Source organism: Sarcophilus harrisii, chromosome 2 (genome assembly GCF_902635505.1).
Source record: "Sarcophilus harrisii chromosome 2, mSarHar1.11, whole genome shotgun sequence".
Taxonomy (NCBI): domain Eukaryota; kingdom Metazoa; phylum Chordata; class Mammalia; order Dasyuromorphia; family Dasyuridae; genus Sarcophilus; species Sarcophilus harrisii.
The window spans coordinates 554,929,636-554,956,208 of NC_045427.1; the positions used below are offsets into that span (position 1 = coordinate 554,929,636).

At 33.7% G+C, this 26,573-nt stretch overlaps 1 protein-coding gene across 3 annotated transcripts in view; it reads left to right on the top strand.

The window, feature by feature from the left end:
• The window catches only part of HDGFL3 (HDGF like 3), a 141,181-nt gene that overhangs the window by 52,372 nt on the left and 62,236 nt on the right, over positions 1 to 26,573 (top strand). For all 3 annotated transcript variants that reach the window (XM_031955679.1, XM_031955678.1, XM_003755456.4), the window contains exons 2-5: positions 4,680 to 4,756; positions 12,360 to 12,498; positions 12,952 to 13,110; positions 16,428 to 16,574. In XM_031955679.1, coding sequence (XP_031811539.1) covers positions 4,680 to 4,756; positions 12,360 to 12,498; positions 12,952 to 13,110; positions 16,428 to 16,574 — 522 coding nt within the window. The remainder of the gene's footprint in view (positions 1 to 4,679; positions 4,757 to 12,359; positions 12,499 to 12,951; positions 13,111 to 16,427; positions 16,575 to 26,573) is intronic.

Consider the following 26,573-nt stretch of genomic DNA (forward strand, 5'->3'; position numbering starts at 1 on the left):
TGTCATCTAGCTGCTTCCTACTTGCTTCTGTGATAACATGGATAAATTATTGAAGGAGTGAAGGAAATAGGGTGGAAAAAAAAACTAATTTATAAATTAAATGTTTATTAGATAATCAAGCATTGGCTGTGACGAAAACCTTAACTTTTAACTTGGTTACTACTGAGCTTACCCTTAACTGGGCCATTTTATGTATGTCTCTGTCCTCTAAGAAGCTGCTTGGTTGAAGGATGGATAGAGAACTAGGCTGAAATTCAGGAAGATATAAGTTTTAAGTTTCTTACATATCACATGATTTTGGACAAGTCACTGATCTTCCTTAACCTTACTTTCCTCTTCGGCCTCAATGGTCTCTATAATTCTTTCTAACTCTAAATTTAGGATTTATAATCCAAAGTTTTGGGTCTCCAAGCAAGAATTCAGTGTTTTTTTAACTGCATTTTCACCATACTTTTCATTGTCATACCTGCTGATAATTAGGGGGTTTGGGGGAGATATAACAAAGAAATTTATGTTTTATCCTAGAAGCAATAAAGAACCATTAAATATTTTTGAGCAGAAAATAAAGACAGGATTAAGCCTGTGCCTTATGAAAATTATTTTGGGAGATGAGTAAATGAATGAATGAATGAAAAGGCATTTATTAAGTCTTTTCATGCCTGCATTGTGGTAAATACTAGGGATACAGATACAAAAATAATTTTGTTAAGTACAAAAAGCAAGATTTTTCTTTGACCTTAAGGAACTTATATTCTAATAAAGAAGACAATACATATAGACAAGAGAGGAGTATTTTGGACTGTGAAGTCAGGGGTGGTAATTACAGCTATGGAGCAATTTATTGGCATGTGTTTTCCAGGAATGGCAAAATAACTTAATTACCATTCTCAGAGTTGAAGTGGAAGAAGGATAAGAAGAATGATACTTGTGTGAGAGCAGCTGGAAATTAGGTGGTTAAACTGGTTATAGGGAGCTAACTTCACTACCCAATGTTAAAGGAAGAGGTAGAAGCAGGAATATCAATCAAGCAAGTAGCAAAGTAATCCTGACAAGAGGTAATGAAGGCTGGAATTCAAGTGGTAGTTGTATAATTGGAAGCAAGGGAGAAAGAAATGAATGAGAAGAATTGTAATGGGGACAGAACCAAGAATACTTAAACATTGATTGGATTTTGGGATAAAGGAAAGGGGAAGTCAAAGATGACAAGGTTACAGATCTGGGTGATTATAAAACTGATAGTATACTTAACAGAAATGTGGCACTTTGAAAAAGGAGTGAGTTTAGAAGGTAATATGATAAATTCTTTTTGGACAAGGGCTCTAGTCCTAAGGATTCAGATATACAAGGGATATTAGAGACCATTAAGAACCGTCCCCTCATTTTACATCTGAGGAAACAGAGTCAAGGAGATTAAGTGAGTTACCCATGGTAATAAGAATCAAATAATAATAACCAATCAAATAATAAGGTAATAAGAATCAAAAGAGGGTTTTGACCTAAGGTCCTCTGATGGTAGAGGCACTATTTTTCCACTGTTATCATGCTGCTTCCCTTCTGATGGAACATGTTGAATTTACTGATGGAACATTCACGTGGAGATTTGTAGCAGGACTAGAATCCCAATAAAGAGATTATGGCTAGAGATATGTGTGTGATATATATTTGTGTGTGTGTGTGTGTAATTATCTGTTCAGTGCAACAAGCACTTGTTAAGCATCTTGTTAATACAGAGTATTAATACATACAGGGTAGTACATACTAGAGATCCAGAACCTCAATCAGTCAGTCATGATAAATCTATAGGAGCTAATAAGCTAAGGAGGCACAGATTGAGAAGGATAGCAAAAGATAGCCTTGCTTATAGAGTGGGAATTAATGACGAACTAGGGAAGAATGAAAAGGAGTGAATGGTGTAGTAGTTAAGGGGAGAAATAAAAAGATGTTATAGATGCTGAAGATGGGAAAGAGAATCCAGATTAAGAGGTTTGTCAAAAGTTGCAGAGGGATAAAGGAAAATGACACTGAAGACCACTGAATTTTGCAGTTAAGAAATCATTAGTTTATTTGAAAGAGGGCAGTTAAAGTAGAATAGTTGGGGGGGATCCTAGTTGTGAGAACCTGAGAAATGAGTGTCTGGTAAAGAGGTAAAGAAAAAGAAAAAGACAAGTTTTCCTGGGAATGTGAGAGAAATAAAGGTGAGATATAAGAAGGCTAGAAGGAAATTCAGGTTAAAGTGAGAAGATTTTTATAAGATGGAGGAGATGTTTATAAGTGGCAAAAGAGCCAGTAGAAAGGAAGGGATGGACTCTTAAAGAGGAAAATATTGATCACTGTAGAGAGAGATAATAGTTACTAGACCAAGTTCCTGTCAGAGTGAGAATGGATGGAATCAAAGGCACCATTAAAAGGGAGAAGGAATACTTCTTCTCTAGAAGCAAGAGTAAAGAAAGAAAGAAATATGGAGGTAAAGAGGAGAATTTTGAGATGTAGGGTAAGGAAAATGAAAGAGTTCATAGTGGATGACTTCAGTTTTCTAAATAAATCAGTCAAGAACTTCATTAAATGTCCACTATGTGCTAAGTTTTTGGAGTAAAAAAGCAAAACCAGAACATTCTCTGCCTTTAAGGAGCTTTCATTTTGTGTTGGAATTAATAACATGAACTCAAAGAAATGCAAAATACTTACAAAATAAATGCCAGGTATTTTGGGTGAAGAGAAGGAGATAAGGATAGACTTCATAAAGGAAGTGACATTGAATTTAGTTAGCCTTTAGGAAAAGAAAGATTCCAAAAGAATCAGGAGAAAGAGGTGTTAAAAAAAAAAAACTCAGGAAGGAAAGAGTTTTGAAAAATAAGTGTCAAAATCTTCATTGAGGGCCAGCTAGATGGTGCAGTGGTTAGAACACCAGCCTTGAAGTCAGGAGGACTTGAGTTCAAATCAGAACTCAGACACTTAACACTTACTAGCCTGGGCAAGTCACATAATCCCAATTGCCTCACCAAAATAAAACAAAACAAAACACAAAAACATGAGAACTAAGGAGAAACCATTTGAATGATGATTAAGGGAACTTTGTTAACCTTAGAAAGAAGTTTCAGTTAAGTGATGAACTTAGAAGCCAGATTCAAGGTATTTAAGTGCCAGGGGACATGCAAAGGTTAAAAAGTGAGTAGAATGGAACTGGATGAACAACAACAACTCTCTTCTAGGAGTAACAATGTAGGATGAAAGCTGAAATCAAGGTCATCTACTAAGAAATGGTTGTTGGAATAAGAGGTTCTGAAAGAGAGCATAATTGCAATAACCATTAGGGGAGGAAGACAGTCAATCATGGAATAATAGAAGGGTTGTTAACTAAAGACCTAACTGATATTAAATGGCATGAATGTAGTAAGATAATCAGATTCCAATTTTAGATAGAATAGACCTATTTTAATCTACTTTATAATCTCAATAGATAGGAAACATCCTACTTTGATCAAGACATTTTGTTTCCCTCTTTTGTTTACCACAATATAGATGATCATAGATTAAGAACTAAAAGACATCTTAAAGGATACCTGTTAACCCTCAATTTATAGAGAAGGAAAATAAGACTTAGAAAAATGAATTGACTTGCTCAAAGTCATCTTTCTGTCATCTGTGAAAAAGAGTTTGCTAAGCAAATTAGTAATATGATAATGTAAATAAGATCTTATATGGTCATATAACCTTTTGATGAAAGCAAAGTATCCTGTGTATTTCATTAAAACCTCTAGCATTGGCTGCATAAAACAATCTGTTATGTATAAGTGTTTCTTATTTACTCAAAAACACAGATTATGCAGGACCACTGCCTACATGTTCTTAGCTTTAGTTTTGGGATTTGATAGGGGGGTTGGCTCAAATATGCAATCTCACTGATGTAAGAAACTCCTGTTTTGGATTTTCTTACATCTTCTAATGAGAGCATAACTGTCTTACAACTTAAAATGTCAGAGTTCCCTGAGTTGAATGATTGTCCAGGATGACTAAGTCAGAGTGGCAGAGGTAGATTTTGAACCACCAGGCTTCATCATGACCCCAGTGACAGCTCCTTTTCTTCTATGCCATTTTGGGTTTGGGTTGAAATTGTATTGAAAGTATTAAAATTGTAATTTTTTGCAATTATTAGAAAATTCATTTTTTCACTTATTCAAACTATATTCTCTTTTCCTTTATTCTTAATTAGTGAATTTTTGAAAGTTTACTACTTAAGAACTCTTTAGAATACTTATTTGAGGAAGAGACTTAAATGCTTTAGGATTGGTTTCTTTTTTAATGTTTATAGAGTTGATATGGAACCTAAGAGAATGAACAGTGGCATTTAAGAAGTTTAAAAATCACTGAGCCAGATATACTAAGTGATTTATCTCAGTGACAATATCTAATTTGAAATTTCAGAAGTGTGACTTAGAATCATATTATAACATTGTATTTCTTGATTCTCAGTGCAGTGACCTGTTACTCTTTCTCTGGCATAATTAAATGCCAACAACATTTCTGAGAAAGTATGAGCAGTAGAACAGTAACTGTGTTTTGAAATTAGTCACAGAAAGAGCACTTCTTGTTATTATAGTCATCCCTTTATGAGATTCACCTGATTTACATGATTTATCTGAATGTTTGGTAACAGTACTATGTAATTTTATCCTCAACAGATTGATGAACTCCCAGAGGGAGCTGTGAAGCCTCCAGCAAACAAGTACCCAATCTTCTTTTTTGGCACCCATGAAACGTAAGTCAAAAAATTGCTATATTCTTTAAAAATGAATGTCTTATCAAATTACAACTTTCAATTTTAATCTGTAAAATTTTTAATAAAGGAGCTACAGCTTAACATGCTATCAAAATCAATTTAATCAAAACAGAAAACAATGTCTTTTCACTAAAGTAAACATTGAAATATTAATGTCTGGTATTGAATAGCATTACTTTTCCAGCTAGATATTGGTGATTATATGGGGAGCTTCTGCCATTGTGCATACATCCTGTGTATACTGCTGGTCCTATGTAGATTCCAGACTTTTCTTCAAACCCCAAGGACTGGGGTAGGCCTGCTTACTTCTGCAGGGTGAAATTATCCCTTTCTTGTAAAGGATTTCTCCTCTTCCTGTCCTGTTTCTGAACAAGACACAATCTCTTAAAGTCTTCTCTTCCAGCTCTAGACCTTTATAAAATTTTCTAAGGGTGTTGTTGTGATTGAACTGGATAGGAAAACCAGGAAGTGAAAATAATAAATGGGAGCAGGAATAAATTATGAAATTTGATTTCAGAATTAGGTTCTTGATTCTACTTGCCTAGACCTTGTGTAGTTGAGTTTGGTGCTCTGTAATCCTTCTGGAGGGAAACCTGTATCATGGGTACCATTTCACTCTTTGCCTGATAGACAGACCCTCAAGGATAAGACAGCTGTGAACACAGCTGCTAATGGTGGGCTTTTGGATATACAAAAGACTACTTAAGATTCTTTTACATCTCATTAAAAATTTCAAACTGCTTATCTTAACACAGTTTCCTCTTTCATACACTAGCAAAATTATCCTAGTACATTTTGCCTGAAATGCTTACTTCATAAGATTGTTGTGATAACCAAATGAAATACTGTACAGGAAGCATTTTGTAAACTTAAAAGTGCTCTGTAAATGTCTGCTGTTGGTATTTTTATTCCTCACCTCTCTATTCTCCTAACACAATAGAGTTATAGAATTTTAAAGCTGGAAGAGGTCTTTGAGATCATCTAGAGAGGGCATTAGATGACAAATGATGCTCTAACAAATTATGTCACTTTCCTTGCTAAATGAAATATGAACCTACTCCACCATCCAGAAGAAGAAGAAAAGTTTTTGCCTCTATTAAAAAATGAATTAAGTATTTCAGGAATCCCTCTACAGCCAAATTTAGCAGCAATCAGAATGCTTTTTATAAGAAATCCTAGCCACATTTGCCAGAAAATATTATTGCACTTTTTTTAAAAAGCACATAGAACTTTAAACCATCCCCAGAAGTCTCTACTTTCACAGCTCAGTATTGTTTGAACTTGTTTCTTAGGCTCATAGATAACTTGAATTTTTTCTTAGATATGAGGCAAAAAATTGCCCCATCATTGCATATAATACACTAAGCTGAACTCTTTGTTGCTCTTGTTTCCCAAATGTACACTGCTAGAGCACTTTGCTTTTCAGCATATTCTTTTGAAACATTTCTTCTGACTACATTTATGGTTGCCTCACTTCAGCTTAACATAGGAAAACTCTTTGGGTATGTCCATTCCCTATATAGGTCAAACCCTATGGAGCTGTACTGTGATGAGCATTGCTTTAAGTGCTGCTGGACTGACTAGGGTCCAAAATCCTGTCGATCCTGTCTTCCTAGATAAGATTCAGTAGTGCTAGAGGAAAATGATGATTAAAAAAAAAAAAAAACTCTTTCAGAACCTGAATATGAGGCCAAGTCCATATCTCAGAACCACATAAAACCCTCCAGTCACTGCCATTGCTTTATAAGCCTCGTTTTGGTTAGGAGCTTTATGTTGCATTGGTGATTCTCATCTTCTTAAGAAGATGCTACCCCTTTCATCCCACTTGCTACAAATCCTTTACTGATAAACATTTGATTAGACATTGATTAGACCATTGGGTCTCTGATAATTCAGAGATAACTTACCACTCAGCATTGTAAGTAATTATGTAGAAACTAGGTATAGTTTGGGAAAAAGTGACCTCTAATACATAAATACATAGGTACATATGCATGTCTGTGGACATTTAGAGACGTACAACAAACAAATAGAAATAGTAAATCCTTGGATAGGAGATAAGGCAAAGGGCAAATCAACCTATTCTCTCCTTTTCTTACCATTTTTATATTATAATGATAGTTAACACCTATTGTGTGCCAGGTATTATGCTAAGCTCTGTAAGATTATTTTACCTCACAACTCTGGGAGGTGCTATTATTATCCCCATTTTACAGATGAAGAAACTGAGGCAGACAGCAGTTAAGTGACTTGCCCAGAGTCACGTACCACATAGTATCTGAAGTCATATTTGAACACAGGTTTGTCCTGACTGCAGGCTCAGCATTCTCTCTACTGGACCATCTAGCTGCCCCAAATGAAACCTAATTAAAATGAGCATGGAAGACAATTTAAAAAGAAGACTTTTTAAGGGAGAGATGTAATAGAGGAATAATATTCAGCCTGAAGAGTATGTACAGAAAAAAGGAGAGGGATGTTATTACCAAATGGCCTGCTCTCATTCCTTCCCCTCCCCACTTTACATGCTGATTGGGTGTCTCACATCATTCTATGCACATTTTGTCCACAATACCTTATTCTCTCTACCACTGGCTCCCTGTAGTTTCTGTGGCCTGTTATATTTAATCTCTATCATCATATAGGATTCCCAAAGATAAAAAGCTTGGGGGAAGTTTCCCTAGATTTGTGATTATAGAAGGGATGACTCCTTGCACACAAATATCAAACAAAAGACAAATTTGGTAAATCAGGAAGAGGGTATGTGGCCAATAGGAATGAGAGACTGGATGAATACATAGGTGAGTGGGTAGTATATGAAGAGAGTGAGCTGATAATATGATAAGCCTATTTTCTGGCTCTAACTAACTCTCAAATAACTGTTTCCAGGTACTCTTTAGCGTTAACTCTCTGTTCTGTCCAAAAGAGAATAACCAGATGTTCTAGAGGCTGAAGCAAGGGTTATAACAAATCAGGCAAAGGTGAGCTCAGACGGTCCTGAGTTCAAGACAATTAAGGATTAGGTAGAATCTAAGGCAGCTCCAAGATGTAAAATGCAAAATAATGGTAATAGATTAGGCAAAGGATAGAAATTGACAGTCTTGATTTAGCACAAATTGTTAAAACATGTGCAGCTGTCCCCAATTCCTTTGCCTCTTATAAGATATCGCAGTTTCAAGGCATCTTCAACATCTCTCCGAAGGCTCTTCCTTGCATATCATTGTAGCTTCATGTGAGGCTTTTCAAAACTCCCCCTAAACCAAGATGCTTTAGCTTTAAATGAACATCAATTCATTAATTAAATGTGTGATTCTTCTACAGAGGAATCCTCTATGTGAGTCCATGAGCTTTTGCTATTGTGTCTTCAATACAGATTTCAACCCATTCATTCAGCAAAGATTTACATGCTAGGTGATATAAGGGATTTAAAAAATGTCAAAAGGTCTTTACCCTGTAGGAGCTGATATTCACGGAGAGATAAAACATGGGATTATAGGCAGAACTGGAAAAGACCTTTGAGTCCAATATCCTCTTTTATAGATGAAATGGAGGCCAAAGAAGGCAAATGAGTTGTCCAGCAAGGATCCCAAGGAGAATCTGAATCCAGATCATTCTCACTCCAATATCCTGTTTCTTAATTTGGGGGAAGGGTATCCATATCATCAGAAAGTTTGCTTTTTCAGAATTTAGTTGGTATAATTCACAGAATCTGTACACTAGACGAGACTTCAGTGATCCCCTAGTCCAATACAGATCTGAACAATACTCCACCCTATAACATATCCAACAAGTGGTCATTTAATCTTTTTTTAAGATCTTAAGAGGGTGAGGAAATGCATCATCTCCCAAAATATTCCATTCCACTTTGGAATAGCTCTGAAAATTCAGGAGTTTTTCCTTTCAATAAGCTTAAATTTCCCTCTCTGAAACTTTCTCTTATTGCTCCTAGTTCTATTTTCTTGGGCTAGAAAATGGGTGTTGTGAAAGAAACACTGAGTCTGGAGTTAAGAGAATCTGGGTTTAAACCCTGCCTCTGATACTACCTGTGCGTTGAACAAATTAATTAACCTCCCTGAATTTTAGTTTCTTCCTCTATATTAGCCCCCAATAAGGGCTTAGAAGGCTTTTGAGAGTCCTTTTATATCTATGATCTTCTGAAGTTAAATTCCTTTTGCCCCTGACAACCCTTTAGAGATTTAAAGAAAACTTTCACATCTTCCCTGAGTCTTCTCTAGGTTACATAGCCCTAGTTATTTCGACCATTCTAATGTGCCACAGTTTTAAGGCCCATCATCCAGCTGCTCTGCAGTTTTAGTGGTGTTCTTTTAAAAACCATGGTCCACAGAACCAAACCTAATACTTCAAATGTAGTTTGAGTACAACAATGACATTTTCCTCTCTAGTTAGCTCCCTCTGCCTCTTCAATGCAATCTAAAAGTGCACATATTTATTGACTTTGGGCATATCACGCTGCTTGACTCATTCTGAACTTGCAGAATACCCACTAAGATACCTTAAATTTTTTATCCTTTGGGGGAAATTTTTTCCCCTAGCATTGTTGTCCTTGGTTCTGATGTGCTTTTGCTTAGAGTGTGAGCTGTTTGAGAGCAGGGATTCTCTTTTACTTTTCTTGGTATACCCAGTGCTTAGCACAATGCCTGGCACAGAGTTGGTGCTTCATAAATTTTTATTGACCGACTTAAAAAGCCACTTTGTTTCTGTGACACATCTGTGTTCCTATCTCCTGTGTGTTTCACATGGCATTTGTTGCAAAGGGAAGGGAGAACTAGTGTAACCAAGAAGAACAGTTAAGCAAAACAAAGCTATACCTTGACCATATCGAATAGCATATGCCTCATTAGGTTAGGTACCTGTAGTCAACTACTCATAGAGATGTATTAGATGTATTTACAAAGAACAGAAAAATTGGTTTCATCAGTTGTCTGGTCTTTGCATTAGTCCATGTGCAGATATCTTTTTGTGTATTATTTTCTTTTCCATTATTGTGATTGCTGATATTCTCATAATTCTTCTTACTTTAGTCTACATCACTTTATACAAGTACCAATCAATCAGTAAGCATGTATTAAATGCCAACTATGAGCTAGGCACTATGGATAGAAATACAAAGAATGAAACAATCTGTACAGGTGAGGAACTTGTAGTCTAATGAGGGGGATAATATATTATATATATATATATATATATATATATATATATATACACATACACATGCATATATGTGTGTATACATACAGAAAAAACAAAAAAAATTAAATACATATCAATGTAAAATAAATACAATGTATCTATGTTCACAAATTTCTCTGAATTCTTCATAATTGTCATTTCCTTATGGCACAATAATATATTATTCCTATGCCATAGGCATCTTCTTTGTTTCCAATTTCTTGCTGCCACAAAAAGTATTGCTGTAAATATTTCAAGAACTTCCCTTTTGTCTTAGGGTTAATTGCTCAGGAGTGGTGTTCTTGGGCCAAGGAAATTCAATATATTTTTCAAAGTCCAGTTAAGTTCCAATTCCTTAATGAAGCACCTTTTAACTACAGCAAGACACATTTCTCTGTCCCCTACCCTCAAGTTGCTAATATGATTGTATGCTATACCACCTAATTAAGCCTTTGAATATAATTACATTTTTGCATTTTGCTGCAATTGCTACAAGTGTTTGTTTTGTCTCTCCTACTGTATTATAAACTCTTCTAAGCACATGATGTCTTTTATTTATTCTGCTTCTCTAATTGCACCTATCAAAATTCATTATAAGTGGCATTCACTAAATTCTTTGTGCAATAGCTGCTAAAAAAAAAGCTACTATTATATTAGAAATATTACATCTATATTATAAAAATTAATATTCTCATTATATGCTTTTAACATGCTATCTGGAATATTGTATTCATTAATGGATAATCTGTTGTCAAAGGAACCTTGACAAACTAGATTAGAGATCAGAATAGTGATTAATCTGCATGCTGTTGTATTGAAGAAAAGTGTAAGGAAGTGAAAATATTTAGCTTGGAGGAAAGAAGATTTAGGGGAAATGTGATAACATCTTTAAATATTTAAAGAAGAAAAAATATATGAAGAGAAAGAAAATGTATTTTATATTGCTCCAGAATATAAATGAACCAGTGATAGAAATAGAAAGTTTTTGTTTGGTATAAGAACTTTCTACCAACCATCTCAAATTAGCTTTCATTTATGAACTGCTTACTCTGTATCAAGCATTGTGCTAAACACTGGAAAGATAAATGCAAGCAAGATACAGACAGACCCTGTCTTCCAGGAGGTTACATTTTAATGAGGAAGACAAAAGAAATTAGAAATGGGATAGGGAGAAAACACATAAAAATCAGTCATCAGGAAGATAACTGGTGCTGGAAAAATTTAGAATAGTAAAGTCTAGCAAGAATTGAAGAGATTGCCATAATGCAATTCTCTCTTAAATGGAGACTTTGGGAAGAGTCTTTCCAATCCAAGGAAAGGACCCCAAGGACAGAGAATGCTTCTAAGGTGTGATTTCCAGGGATAATGATGGTTGCTATAAAAATAATTTCTATATTGAATGGAAAGTTGGACAAGGTGAAACTTTCTAGGCCTTATTTCCTTATTTATAAAATGTGTAGCTTTACAGAAAGAAAATTATTTTTAAGTTTCCTTCTAATTCTAAATCCTCTGATCCTATAGTCTTTAAATTATCTTACAATTTAGAGACTCCATGGTTGAGTAAGAGAGGATGAGTTGTTAGTAAGAAGACCATACAATGTTAGCTAGTGATTGATTTTAATATGGATAATAGAATTTATTTTAGGATAGGTGTTTTGGGGTTTCTAGGAATTTTAGTAGGGGAAAATGAGTTAATGTGTAATTTGTTTTTACCATAATTTTACATTTTGTAACTAGTGTTGTTATTACTATATTCTATTTTGTAAAATTTGGTGGTAGGATAAGAATCCATGAGCTTTAGATAGGTTCATTCAAATAGGTGTTAGGGATAGGGAGAGGACCTTTGATTTAGCTGATATAGGGAACTTCCAAATGAGAAAATTCTAACAATTCAAATCAGCCCTTTTTACTTATAGTTTGTTGGATTGCCTAAGATGGAGGGGCTGAATAACTTATCCAGAATCATAAAACCTGTAAATGTCTGAAGGTAAAGTTGAACTTACTTAGGTCTTTCTGACTCTAAAACCAGCACTCTGCCTACTATGTCATATTCACAATGTATTCAGGAAATGAAACTAAAAAAAAATTGGTCTGAGACTTGAAGTCATCCTAGTCTTTCAACATCTGATTATTAATCATCCTTTGCATACAAAATACCATGCAAGGCACTAGGGGGCCTGGATGGGGAGTGAGGATGGTGTTAAGAAGTAAATAGCACTGATTTCTTCCATGCTTACCTTTTTTGGTGAACTACCTTATAACTTATCTGATAAGTAGTTTAAGTACTATATGCATTGGATTATTTAAATAAAAAATACTTTGACTCTGTTACTATTGATTTGTTACATGTATTACATTTGAAAAGACACTTATATTTCCCATGTCTTTTCTGCAGAGCATTTCTGGGACCCAAAGATCTTTTCCCTTATAAAGAATATAAAGATAAGTTTGGAAAATCTAACAAAAGAAAAGGATTTAATGAAGGCTTGTGGGAAATAGAAAATAATCCCAGAGTCAAGTTTACTGGATATCAGGTAAATAATTTATATTATTTTTCATCATATCTCATCTCTTAGTTTTAGCTTTTATGCTCTAATGATCTTGTGCAGATGTATAGTCCTTCTGCTAATTGGTTGATTACTTACTAGGAACACAAACTCTCTACTCCAGAAGACCAGCTAAATGTTTTCAGTAAATAGTGCTCCTAATGCTGTGACTGACCATGACTTTAATGTGCAGGTTTCCATCATCAAAGCTTGATTGGTCCCTTCAGATTTAAAGCTTCTTCATCTGATCATTGATGTTTAAGTGGCCACTGGAAGAAATTCTCTCTGCCAGACCTTTTCTCCAGAGCCTTAGGAATAAGCCAAGCTGTTTCTAAGTAAAATGCCTAAAGTATAGCCATTTCTTATCACCATTTCCATGTGAGTATGTGCGCCTGTGGTACTTTGCGCAGTGTAATTAGCTGATCTTTTATTATTTTTCAGGCAATTCAGCAACAGAGCTCTTCAGAAACTGAGGGTGAAGGAGGCAATACTGCAGATGCCAGCAGTGAGGAGGAAGGTGATAGAGTAGAAGAAGATGGAAAAGGCAAAAGAAAGAATGAAAAAGCTGGCTCAAAACGGAAAAAATCATACACTTCAAAGGTTACAGAGGAGCTTTTCCCATTGTTATTAATGTCCCATGCATGATAAAAGGGCACATTCCCTTTTGGTCCACCAAGTCACTAAAAGGTGTTTACTGGGTGCCTACTCTATATTTAGCCTTGGATAATACATACATTTTCTTTGGGGAAGTGGCCTTGCCACCCAGGAGTTAAAACTCTGGCTGTAGAACAAAAGACTCTATTTGTCATTCTATAAGAGTATAAACTCTAATGAAAAACAACTTACCAGATGAGATAAGCTTAAATGACATTTTAGAAATTGCTAGTAAGACAGTACGTCAGAGTAGGTAGGCAGTGTCTAAATTGTTTGTCAAAGAGAGTTTGGTTGTCATCTTATTGGGTCTATCAAAATTGATTTGTCACACAGATATAATTGAATACTTAAACAACTTATTCTGTTTAAATTCTATTTGATGCTTATGTAGTAATAGGCTGGCTATATTTTAAGCATCTCTTACAAATAAGTACTAAATATTTATTCTTTCATAGTATCTTTTTTTTTTTTTTTTTTTTTTTTGGCCAGCCAACTAAACACACTCAAAAGAATAAAATTTAAATTCAGCATTTTCTTCTGTCCTTCTGATAAAACACCTTATTTTCCTTTAGGTAGGGAGAATGTAGTCACTTGCAAACTAGAAATCTAGCTTTTTTTTTCCCTCCAGTCTTTATTTTCCATTGTTGTTATTCTGCAAAAGGATTTAGATTCTATTAAATCTCAGATTTTCTACAGCTCTGAACTTCATTTCTAAAATGACCTATATTTATTTTGAATAACTTATAGTATAGTACTGATGAGGCTTTAAATTGTATTAACTACTTAATTTTGCCAAATACTAAGTGTAGTTCAGGTAAGTATGACCTTAAATATCAATGTTTCATTTGATTATTAGTAAGACAGCCCCCAGGAAAGAGATGAGAGTTGCTGGCTGCAGAAGGAATGATATATTAACTCAAAAATCACTAAAAAATATTTTACTCATTTACTAAAAGTTCTTTTTTTTAAAGCTCTTACTAAGAATTCTAAAAGATATAATGGCACATTGAGGTTCATAAAGTAGTTCCATAATAATAACTACCAGTAAGGTAAGTCATGTATTATCACCGTCAGTATATAAATAAGGAAATTGAGTTTCAGAAAGGTTAGGTGACTTTCCAAGAGTGACACAACCAGGAAGAATTAAAAGTATTGTTCAAACTCAGGTGTCTCAGTGCCAAGTCCAACATTCTCTCCACAGTATCATTACAGCACATTAAACATGTATTTAAATTCTTGGCTTACAAATAAAAATATTAGAAACTACATTTATCCTTTATAAATTGCAAGAAGAAAAAATTACCTTATAAAATATTTAATAAACATTTAAGTGAGGGGACTGTTTATCAACTATTTCATATCACAGTCAACATATATTTTAGTCACAGGTGAGCTGTACCAAATATAACTTTAATAAAATGTGAGTTACTTGATACCTGTTTAACTTAAATCAGATTAATCAAGAATCAAGAGGAAGACATTGTGTCAACGTAGTTATGGGAACCAGCCTCTGAGTGAGAAAGCCTGGGTCCAAGTTCTGTCTCTGAAATATACCATGTAGGCTACCTGTCACTTGGTGTTCCAGTCAACTATCTCTTTCAGGGAATTTGCTGATTTGCATTGATAAAGGAAGCATCTTCACTGGGAGAGCCTCCATCAATCAAGTCACAACTTTGGTCTTTAAAAAAAAAAAAAAAGCCGGAGATGATAGGAACATGTTCCATTGTTGAGTGAGATGAGAGAAGTACTAGTTTACTTAAATTTGGTTCCAAGGTGATTAGAGGTTATCATTTTTATCTTTAGGTAATGAACTGACAATCATATAATCATTTAAACTAATCTCCAGCTTCGATTCAGATTCTAAACATTCTAATTTCTCCAAATGCTTTTTGAAATTTATGGTACATGCTAATTTTTTACTTTTGGTCTTTTATCACAAAGTGTATCTCATTGGTACTATCAGACATTTGCTGTATTTTTTAAATGATCTTTTCTTTATTTGCTAGGAGAATTAAAAAAACATGTTTCTTTTGCCTTTATTCTAATAATTTCTAAATTAAGTTTAGGCAAATATAGATAATCAAAGCTCCATTTATATATGCAAATATATATTTAAACTCTTACATAGTATGAAAATCATCCAATTTTAATCAAAGTATAACTTCCAGTTTGGGCTTGATTGGTAGATTCACTTAACTTCTTTAGAGAAGTTAAGTGAACAGTATTTCTTTTGGTTCAGTTATATATATCTATCAAGTAGACTTTTTTCCTTTAGAAATTGCATTTTTATTGGTTGCAAAGTGGCTAAGCACTGATTTCCTAATCCATTTCAGAGATGTTTTCACTGACTAACTCATTTTTATCTAACAACACAGTGAAGAGCTTAAAGATCCTTAAAAGAAAAGTGTTATAGAAATGTTAAATGGTCTTCTTTCCTCTAAAATATATGAGTAGGGACCTACTTATTAATGTGATTTTAGGGTTACTCAGTTAAACCTCTCGATAGAAAGCCATTAAAAATTTGGGCTTTAGCAGTTTCTTACTTTTTCCTACTCTAATTTCAAATACTTAATGACAAGAGAGTGGGACTCATCCACCAATATGATCCTTGGTTCTCAAGTGGATATAATTGAAATAATTAAAATTCATTATGTTAGTAGTTTTTGACAATTTGTTTTTCTAATGGCATTCTTACATTGTATCTTTTGGTACAAAGTTAAAATTTTTGTCCTGGTGACAAAAATTGAAATGACAAAAATAGAATACTATCTATTTCATTAATGTAACCCAGAAGGAAATTTAATTCAAATGGCCACATTCATTTTCTCCTTATGGAAAAATTCTCTACCTGAAGCAATGGCTAACTTAATAGGTTATCTGTTCTGGTTGCATATTTGCAACATATTCCAAATACATAAACTGTTCTGAGCTTCAAGTTAGAGAATTTTAGTGCCATAAGAGACCCGAGGGATCATTTAGTTCAAATCCTTATTTTCTAATTGATGAAATGAAGCCCAAGAAAGGCTAAATGGTTCTCCCAAGGTCATTAGATCGTTGCTGTTCCAGGACTGTCTAAGCTTGTTTTCCCCAGACTCCAGCTTAGTTTTTTCCACTGCATTGCATCAGAGAAAGCCTCTTAAGCAGGGAATTGCCCCAGTGATAAATCAAGAAGACTTTTTGATGACATATTTGATGAACTTCTCTTGGTTTCTAATTTGAATTTTAGCTTTTGACTCTGTTTTTTAACCTGTTTAAACATTTAGAAATCCTCTAAGCAGTCACGGAAATCTCCAGCAGATGAAGATGACAAGGACTGCAAAGAGGAAGAAAATAAGAGCGGCTCTGAGGCTGGAGATGCAGGCAATGACACAAGAAACACGTCTTCAGACTTGCAGAAAACCAGTGAAGGGGTAATTCTGTGCTTATTCTCTTACCTTTCCTGACATTAAAAATCCTTTTACTTGAGAATATTCCCACCAGCAATAAAATCTAAAAGAATATTAGGCACAATAGCTATTGCTAAAAGTGAAATGCAGAACTGTTCTTATGGGTACACAGTTAGCTCCCCAGGACATTAGACTGAGTTCAGAGAGCCTGAGGACAAAAATGAGCTTAGTGGAAGTTGTGCCTGCTGATTGGAACCTGACATCATATTTATGTATTTTTTTCTTAAAGGAAGATGACGTTACATATCTCAAATATATATTGAAATTCATAAATACCACTTGAAATCTGATAGTAGTGTTTCTTTTAATTAAATTAAAATTCAGTCAATTAAATTTTCAGTAGTATAACTAATAAAGCATTATGACTGATTCTTCTCAGAATTTATCAATTAGAGTATATATGGGAACAGGTCTTTTTCACATATCTTTTTAAAATATATGTGAAACTTTTGCTGATTTCTGAAGTCATAAGAGTTCTACCTTTTCGGGAATATTACTGAGAAGGAAAATTTGTTCATAGAAATTTTCCAGCTGTCTGTCCTATTGTTCTGTTTTGGGAGATTAGTTGGTAACCATTTTAAAACAGTAAGATTAATTGGCCATGAGATGGCACTATTTTCATACTACCAAAGTATGGGTCCATACATCATGGTGCACTCAGTTTATTATTATCACAATACTATTAAGTTCTAATTTCAGTTGCACTCTTTCTCAGACTTAATTTAGCAGAGCAGATGTATTTCAGAGGGGCAGAAAAGCATTTCAGGCTAATATATTTCATAATAAAATTAGAGACAAAGGCAGACCTTAGTTTCAGTGCTCTTTTCTCAGAGACTGGCTTGAAGTACACACTTAAAATGGAAACAGTGGATGTTTTGGAGTAGCCCTGAAAATATTGGAGTGTTAAATTTGAATTTTTTTAAAGGATTCCAAAATTTTTTCTCAGAAATAAAAATATAAAATATGGCAGAGCCATAGATGATTAAAAAGAATATATTGCAGAATGGTACTTATTTGTTAGTAACTCCTGCATATTTTGGGAAAAATAAATGGTCCTTTAGATAATTCTGAACTTTGCACAAAAGGTTTTGGATCTGAAATGACTTGTTAAGGACCTCTCTAGGTTTTGTGAAGTCTAAACTCTGAATTCAGAATGAGCCTCAATTTTTGTTGTGGTTATGATTGTGGTTGTTGTTTTCTGTCTTGATTTTTCTAAGTAAAAATTTAGACATCCTTGAATATTTAGAAACTTACATAAATCAGGCTGCTGCTGATGGCCCCTGAGCTGTCTTACCCACCTGATTTTTGCAGAACTCATATGCTGCAAGCTGCTTATATTGGCTAAAATCATAGTTTTATTTGGTTTTAGCTAAAACAGACACTGAGATGTTTGGAATAGGATTTAGGCAATGGCAGTGAAAAAAAAAAATCTTGTGTTCTGTCCACTCTCTTGGTTAGAAGTGGCTAAGTGGTACAGTGTATAATGTTGGACTTGGAGTAAAGAAGACCTGAGTTGGAGACCTGCATCAAGTCATTTAACCTCTCTATATCTGTATAATGGGGATATTGATAGCTCTTACCTTCCTGGGTTATTGTGAGGATCAAATGCAATAGTATATATAAAGCACTTTATAAACCTTACAGCATTATATAAATGGTAGTTATTATTATTATTAACTTCTTAGAATATGTTAGTTCCTATCTTTCCATAAGCTAGTCAAGAAATTGTTTAGTTCTCACTAAATATACTCTTTTCAAGCTATTTTGTGGTATTTCCTGATAGAAGATTTTATCGTTTTTCTAATGGAAGAAGTTAATCATGAAAGGATTTCATGTTATATCTATAGTGTTGGTTTCATGTGGATAGTAGGAATAGTTTTTCCTTAGATGTGAGCAGAACCATTGTAGAATATTTGGAATATGGGCATGAATTTGGCAATTATGTGTAGGATGGATTGGCAGGGGGAGAAGCTTGAAGCAGGAAACTCAGTTAGTTTGAGGAGCATCCAAGTGGATATTAAGGTGCACTAGGACAGGAGCTGGGAGAAAAGAAAGATGACGATCCAGGGTTAGAACTCCTTGAAAAGGAAGGGAAAATAACTTGGAAGTTGGTATAATTGAAGAATCATAACATGGGTCAAGTGGAAAAATTTTGATTGAACGGACTTCAAAAGAAGAGTAAATACTGCAAAGGCACAATATATTCCTGCCTTAAGAAAGTATCTGTACTGGTAATTATAATGCAATTCCCATTTTTGTGGGAGATATGCAAAGTTGGTAAGAGACAGGCAGTCCTTTATGCCCTTCATATTTGGTTATACATATCCACAATGATTCATTAAAGAAGGAAATTCCTGCATGTCATCATATTTCAAGAAAGAATAAATTTGCATTTCTATTTCTCAGAATGGGACAAATGACATATGGAAATAGCAATAACAAAAAAAGGTCATTGTAGGTAATTCCACACGTTCAAATCTTGGAGTTTTCCTCATTGATTGAACATAAGTGGAATAGAAGCAGATGTGCTAATGATTTTCAGCACCCACTTCAGTGGGAGGACAAGGACTAAAATTTGAGCAAGTAAGAATCATGTGCTTCTAGGTAGACAGGCCATTATTCCTAGAGGGAAACAATTAATGATCATTTCCCAAGAGGTCAAACCTCTTTTGTTCCTAAGTGTGTACTTCTTTTTAAACATGATTTCTTTGAGAATATTTGTCCTATCACTATATACAGTGTCTTGTTGTTCAGTTGTTTTAATCTTGTCTAATTCTTTATGACCCCATTTGGGATTTTCATAACAAAAATAATGGGATAGTTTGTTATTTCCTTCTCCAACTCATTTTGCAGATGAGGAAACTGAGGCAAACAGTATTGACTAATTTACTCAGGTTACACAACTGCTAAATGTCCGAGGTCTAATCTGAACTCAAGATATTCTTGAGTCTTCCTGACTTCAAGTCCAGCACTCTATCCACTATACCACCTAGTTGTCTTATGCATGACATTTACAGAACCTTATTTGTCAATAATCTTGACTTTTTCTTTATATTTTCTATGAAGGATGGAAAAGCCTTCATTTAGGCATTTTTAGATTTTTTTTTCAAGATGCAAATGGATATTTAGTTGGGGCTTCAGGATATGCAATTTGAACAATTTGATCAGTGCCCTTATATTCTTATATATTTTCCCTCAAAACATATAAATTGCAGCACCTTCATACCTGTCCATCTTGTAGATTCTTGGCTATGCATTCCCATATTTTGTATATCTGCCCAGTGTTTTGGGGTCTTCCCCATGTTCTGCTTAAATTGTCTAATTATACAGTGTATAAATACAGTAAAGAGCATGGGTTGTTCACTTGTTGTTCCTGATCTCACTTTTTTCCCCTTATCATACATTTCTTTGATGGCATCTTTTATGTTGCTTCTCCTCAATAATTTCTTGTATTGTATCTAGGCTTGTTTATATCCATCATTCATGTCCACTCTTCATTGCCCTTTGAGTCACCCTCTGCCTCATTTCTTCAGACTGCATATGTTCCACAAATTGAGGTTAGACAGTATCATCAGAAAGAACATTGATGTTAAAAAGATGGGCCTTTATTTCATAAGCAACTTGATGTCATTAAAGTAATTTTGTAATTTCCTAAAAGCAATAAGTCTATATTTCTGCTGCCTGTTCAATTCTGGGCCCAGCTCATTATCTACTTTCAGTCCCTGAACAAGATAAAAATATACTGATGGAGAAGTTCTATGTCCATTGTCCATCAAATTGCACATCGTGGTCTAGATAAGAGGGTTTTTTCATTCATTTGCTTTTTTTCTGATGTGGATAGTTAGAACAAGCCTTTTTGAGTAATCCTGGATTCATTTAGGAGGCTTTACAATGTACCTGGGATTAATGAGAAACCCACATGTCATCCACAAACAGGAAATTCTATGCCTTGAAGTAAACACAAGTAATCCCTTTTGTATGTTTATATACCATCTTTGCTTAGAACAAGTTTTCCTTTATTCCATTCTAGAAAGCAGAAAGTTAATACAGATAAAGTTTAAAAGATACCTTTTACCTTAAATCTAGCTAAATGAATATTCAGAAATTTCCAACAATGTGAATTTAGTAGCCCCAATCTAGTGTACAATCTTTTTTTAAGATTTCATTTTCTTTTTTGTTAATTCTTTAACATTCATTTTAAAATTTGAGTCCCTAGATCTTTCCTTTCCTCTCAAACCCCCCTCTACTTACTAAGAAGGCAAAGCAGTAATATACCCATTGTACATGTCATGTAAAGCATATTTTGTGTTAAAATTACAAAAAGCAAGAAATTTAAAAAGTAAAAAAAAAAAAAATGCTTCAATCTGTACTCAAGAGTCCATCAGTTTTCTCTTTGGAGGTAGATAGTATTTTTCATCATGAATTCTTTGGAATTGTCATGAATCATAAATGGATCAGAATTGCTAAGTCTTTCACAATTGATTATCATTGCAATTTTGCTGTTACATTTTACACTGATCTCCTGGTTCTACTCATCAGTCCGTGTAAGTCTTCCCAAGTTCTTTTGAAACCATCTGGCTCATCATTTCATATAGCACAATGATATTCCATCACAACTTTATACTGCAACTTGTATAGCCATTCCCCAGCTGATGGGCATCCCCTCAATTTCCAATTCTTTGTCACCACAAAAAGAGTTTCTACAAATATTGCACATTTAGGTTCTTTTCCACTTTCTTTTATTTCTTTGGAGGGAAACCAATTGCAGTTTTGCTAGCTAAAAGGGTATGCAGTTTTATAACTCTATGTATAGTTCCAAATTGTTCTCCAAAATGATTGGACCAATTCAAGGAAGCCTCTAATCCCCAAGAAGGACAGCTATGGAGAGGTAGTAGTAGACTTAGAGAAACAGTGGAAATCTTGGAGTGGTAATAACATGGCCCCAGGAAACAAGGGAATCTCAGAGATTTTAAGATAACAGCAATCAGGGAAAGTGATAGACCAATGAGAGTTCCCAGACAGAGAAAAGGGAGTTTTTATACCAAGAAGAAGCAAACATGAGCTTTGCTTTTCACTAATAGTGAGTTAACTGTCCATTGTCCATTCCCAACCAACAGAGGCTCTATAAGGGTGTAATGTTGTAAAAGATCCTCAAAACTAAGGTGACCCTTACCAAAGGTTTGAGTTTCTTTGCTGCTTAATGTGCTCTACTGGGAGTTTTGTTTTTGGTTTTTTAATTTTTTGTTTTGTTCTTTGTTGTTGTTTGTTTGTTTGTTTTGCATTTTCTGTGGGATGAAATAAAGGCTATATAAGATATATATTGTTAACCTTAGTGCTTACATAGAAAGTTTTTTCCTTTTCAGCAGAGACCTAGACATGAGCCAGATTGTGAATTTCTTAAGAGTTGGAGTTGGAGCTAAAGAGTGATTTTTGTGGGAGGCCCCTATAATTAAACTATGTCTTTGTAAATACAGAAGTGGTTCTAGGGCATAGAGGTTATATTGGTTTAAATTCCTTCACTTTGGGATATTTTGCAACAACATTTTAATCATTTCTAGTCTAGCTTATCTATTCTTTTAGTTTAAAATTTATTTTGAAGGAAAATGTTTTGTTAGCTAAAGATAAAAAATGAATTTCATTGCATTTCAACCTCATCCCATGTAGACAAAATTAAATTAACAAGTCTTTACCATAACTGAAGATAGCAGATACCTCTTCTTCTTAGGGTCATTGTAAAAGTAGTGGAAAGACTTATTGTCAACAATCATTTTGGTAGCCCTGGAAATGCAAATCCATAATTTTCATCTAAGTCCCCAGTGTGATATTATAGAAAGGAAATTACTAGAGCTCCTTTCTCCATGGCTATTTTAGAACCTCCAGAAGATAGCTTACCAGTTGGCTAACATTTGTTTTTTGCCTCATTTCCCTTCTGATGGGAAGGCAATAACTGATCTCAGACTCAGTTAATATATTCAGTAATTTAGTCCTTTTACTTTTCATGGTGTTGAGATAGAAGAATCACTTTTTTTTTCTTACAAGAACCTTGTGAAAGTATTGGAGTATTATTGTCCTCATTTCATAGATGAGGAAACTGAGGTTCAGAGACATTCAGTGATTTGTCCTGGCCACATAGCTTGGAGTGAAGACTTAAATCCAAGACCTGTACTGTTTTTATTATATCATACTATCTTCCTCTCAGGATCAGTTTACATTCATATAGAATTTGTGTAAAACACTTTTCACATACATTGTCTCATTTGATTATCACAACCAGCCATTGAGACTGGCAAACCTTGGTATCATTCCTATATTACATGGAACAATAGAAAGCTCTGAGAGGTTTAATTTTGTACTCAGTCATCCAAATGTTAAATGATGGAGTAAGGATTAGAACTCAGGTTTTCTGCCTCTTATTCTTGGGTTCTCTCTACACTGTCACCCAAGCAAAATTTCTTAGATTTTTTTCAAAACATGTCCAGTATTCATGAAACTTTGTTCATTGAAAGTGACTATCGAAAATAAATTTCACATAAATTCAGTAAGGAAATTTATCTTAGCAATATTTCAGTGTTATTACTGGTTAAATGTACTGAAATTCTGTGTCAGTGCAATTCTTTAAAGGAAGTTATTATACCCTTGGGTTGGTATAATGATTTTACTAGGATCAGAGTTAGTTATTAAGATTTATGTTTGAATTTGATTTCTTTTAATTTACTATGCATTCTATATATTGGTGTGAATCATTTTTCATTGAATATAAGGTACTATACTTCATTTACATAAGTAAAATCTTCGTTAATAAAGGAAGAAAATGGCTATTTGGAAAAATTAATCATTAGTGAGCAAATATCTTCTCTTCTAATCCCAAATCCAAATACTAAATATATTTCAAATGATCATTCTATAAGATATTCATTAGGCCTACATTTTGAATTACATAATATTTCAGCTTGTACTAGATAAATCATTATATTGAGAGACCCAGTTAGAAAATACTTTTAAATTCCATTTGTAATTCCTAAATTTTACAAATAGGTAAAATAGTACCCTAAAGAACCTTGGGTTTTTCCATGTTAAACATGTTTGCTGATCTAGAGAGCATTACTTTAATGTTTACATTTAATTTTCACTTATGCTACCTTAGCTTGTGGTCTTCATAGCATCCAGATATGATAAGAAAGAACAAGTAAGATGAGAGGGCCTCTAATATTCTTTCCAGCTCTAAACTTATTATCTAAAATCTCTTTTTCTAGTAGGGATACTTGCTTGTTTTGCCTCATTAGTGGTTGAACCAGAATATGAATTTAGTTATTCCAATTCTTGAGTCAAAACCTTTGACTAGAATACTAGAATGTGAATTTAGTAATTTCACCTTCTGAGTTAAGTACTCTTTGTAACTGACTACCTGAAACTATTTTAATTCAAAGATTAAATTTAACAAAATTCTCAACTAGCTTCTGTCTTTGAGAAATTGTAGAAAGATCATTACAGAATTTTTGGTAAATTATCCATCTTGTAAATCAAAATGATAAAGTGCATTGTACTTCTGCTTAAAATATAGGTAGATTTTCTAGTTGCCAAAAACTATTATTAACTAGATGTTTATGAGATTTCCATTACTTCTTTTCCTAGAAATATTTCTTCTATCTACAATCCCTCTGAGAGAAATTATATTATAACTTTGACCCATATAGATCCTAATTATACTCCATCATCTTTAGAAGTTTATTTGATAAAAAAAAAAAAAAATCAACGAGCAAAAAAAGAAGGAAAGGTTTAGAGAGGAAGTAAATCATAATTTTGGCCTCTCATTTGTTGTCAATTAGGCAACCCATTATATAAGCTGATTAAAACTATCATATATTTCCTTTGATTTTAAAATAAATCAATATCATTATATATCTAACTAAAGATGAAGGATAATATGCCTAATATTACATAGTGAAAAATATTTTTATCTTTATACTATATCTAACAACCTAAACATATAATGTCATGAAAAAAACATTAGTGCAAAGATGTTTATTTAGTAACAGATTCACAGTAATAAGTTTTTTAAGTATAAAACATAATAGTTAAGTTTTTTAAATACCAAAATACCCTTAACTTTTACAATAATCAACCATGTATTAGGGCATAGGGACATGGCAAATAAATGTAATAAAGTAGAAATTATGAACATATCTTTTATAGACCCTAACAAAGTAAATATAGTAACTAGTTTCTGAAGTACAGACAAAATACACAGAATGGAAGCTTAGTAATGAAATCCTAAGTAGCAAGTGAGTCAAAGAACAAGTCATAGAAACAATAATTATGTAAAAGGCAATGATAATGACAAAACAACATACCAGAATTTCTAGGATAGATACAGCTAAAGTAGTCTTCCCTAGAAAATCTATATCCTCCAAACTATAAACAAACAAAACAGAAAAAGAGAGGATCAGTAAATTAATATTTACTTACAAAAGTAGAAATCCAACTAGTAAATAAAACCAAAAAATCACAAAAGAGAAAAGATTGAAAGTAGAAAAGATTTGTTAGAATTTTTTTTAAATTCACTAAATCATTTTAAAAAAACAAAATATTAAAGGCTGATTCTTTGAAAAGATTAACAAAATTAATAAGCTTTTAGCTAATCTGGTTAAAAGAAAGGACAGAAAACTAAGTCAACAATGTAGTAAATGAACAACTTGAAATTACAACAAAACCAGAATAGATGGAAAGAATTTACTATGCAGTCATATGCTAATAAAACTAAGAAAAAAGAAATAAAGAATTACCTTTAAATCTGTAAAATACCCAAATTAACAAAGCACCACACAGAGATAATTAAATATCCAGTGTCAGAAAAGGAAATAGAAATAGTAATAAAGGAACTACTGAAAAGAAAGGGGGAAGGGAGACTCCCAATTGTGATGGAGAATGCTGGAAAAATTTTAAAGAGCAATTTATATCAATATTTTACAAATTATTTTCAAAATTTGATAAAGAAAGCACTCTATAATTCTCTTTTATGAAGTGAATAATATCTAAACCAGAAAAAAGACAAAATAAAAAACATAAACCAATATTATTAATGAATATCAATTTAAAATTTTAAAATGAAACTACAATAAGTTAGAGGAATTTGAGAAATCATTCATTTATATTCATATATATATATATATATATATATATATATATATATATATATATACAGAGAGAGAGAGAGAGAGAGAGTTTGTACAGGGTGGGTTGTATGTTACCTCCCTCATTAAATGGTGAACTATGGAAAAGAGACTAGCTTTTTCCTTTCTTTGGGAAGACTTCCCATAGAACCTACACTGACCCTTGAAGGAAGCTAATGGTTTTGTGAAGTGGATGTGAGAAGGAAGTACATTTCAGGCACCTTATACAAAGGTATTCTTTATAGGCAAAGAGGTGGGAGATGGATGGAATGTTGAGTTCTAAGAACTTTGAGTTTACCAGTTTTACCAGTTAACGAGACTACGTAAAGAGGGATAATGTAAAATAAGTAAAGAAAATGAGACTTGAGGCAGAATGTAAATGCCAAGCCTAGGAGTCTATATTTTGTCCTATAGAAAAATGGGAACCAATGATCCTTTAGCAGAAGAATGGTATAGTCCATTTTAGCTACATTAGATCCTATACAAAACATGGCAAAACCCCATTAAACAGGAATTCTTTATAATTCAGGAACATTCCTTTACAAGAGGCCGACTTTGCTGGCTAATCGTGATGGGGAGGTAGGCTCGAGATAGAGACATGGAACTCTCAGAGGTTGTTATATTAAGAGGAGAAGCTCTGTTAGATTTGACTCTGAGTGTGGTGCCAGTTGCAGACTAGATGTAAACAGCCTGGTGAAGTGCAGAGAAATTCATCTCTAGGAGGTTTGTCAGATGGTCATTGGTTATGGGTCTCAGTCCTGGATGACCCCCTTCATAGTACTGCTGTTAGTGA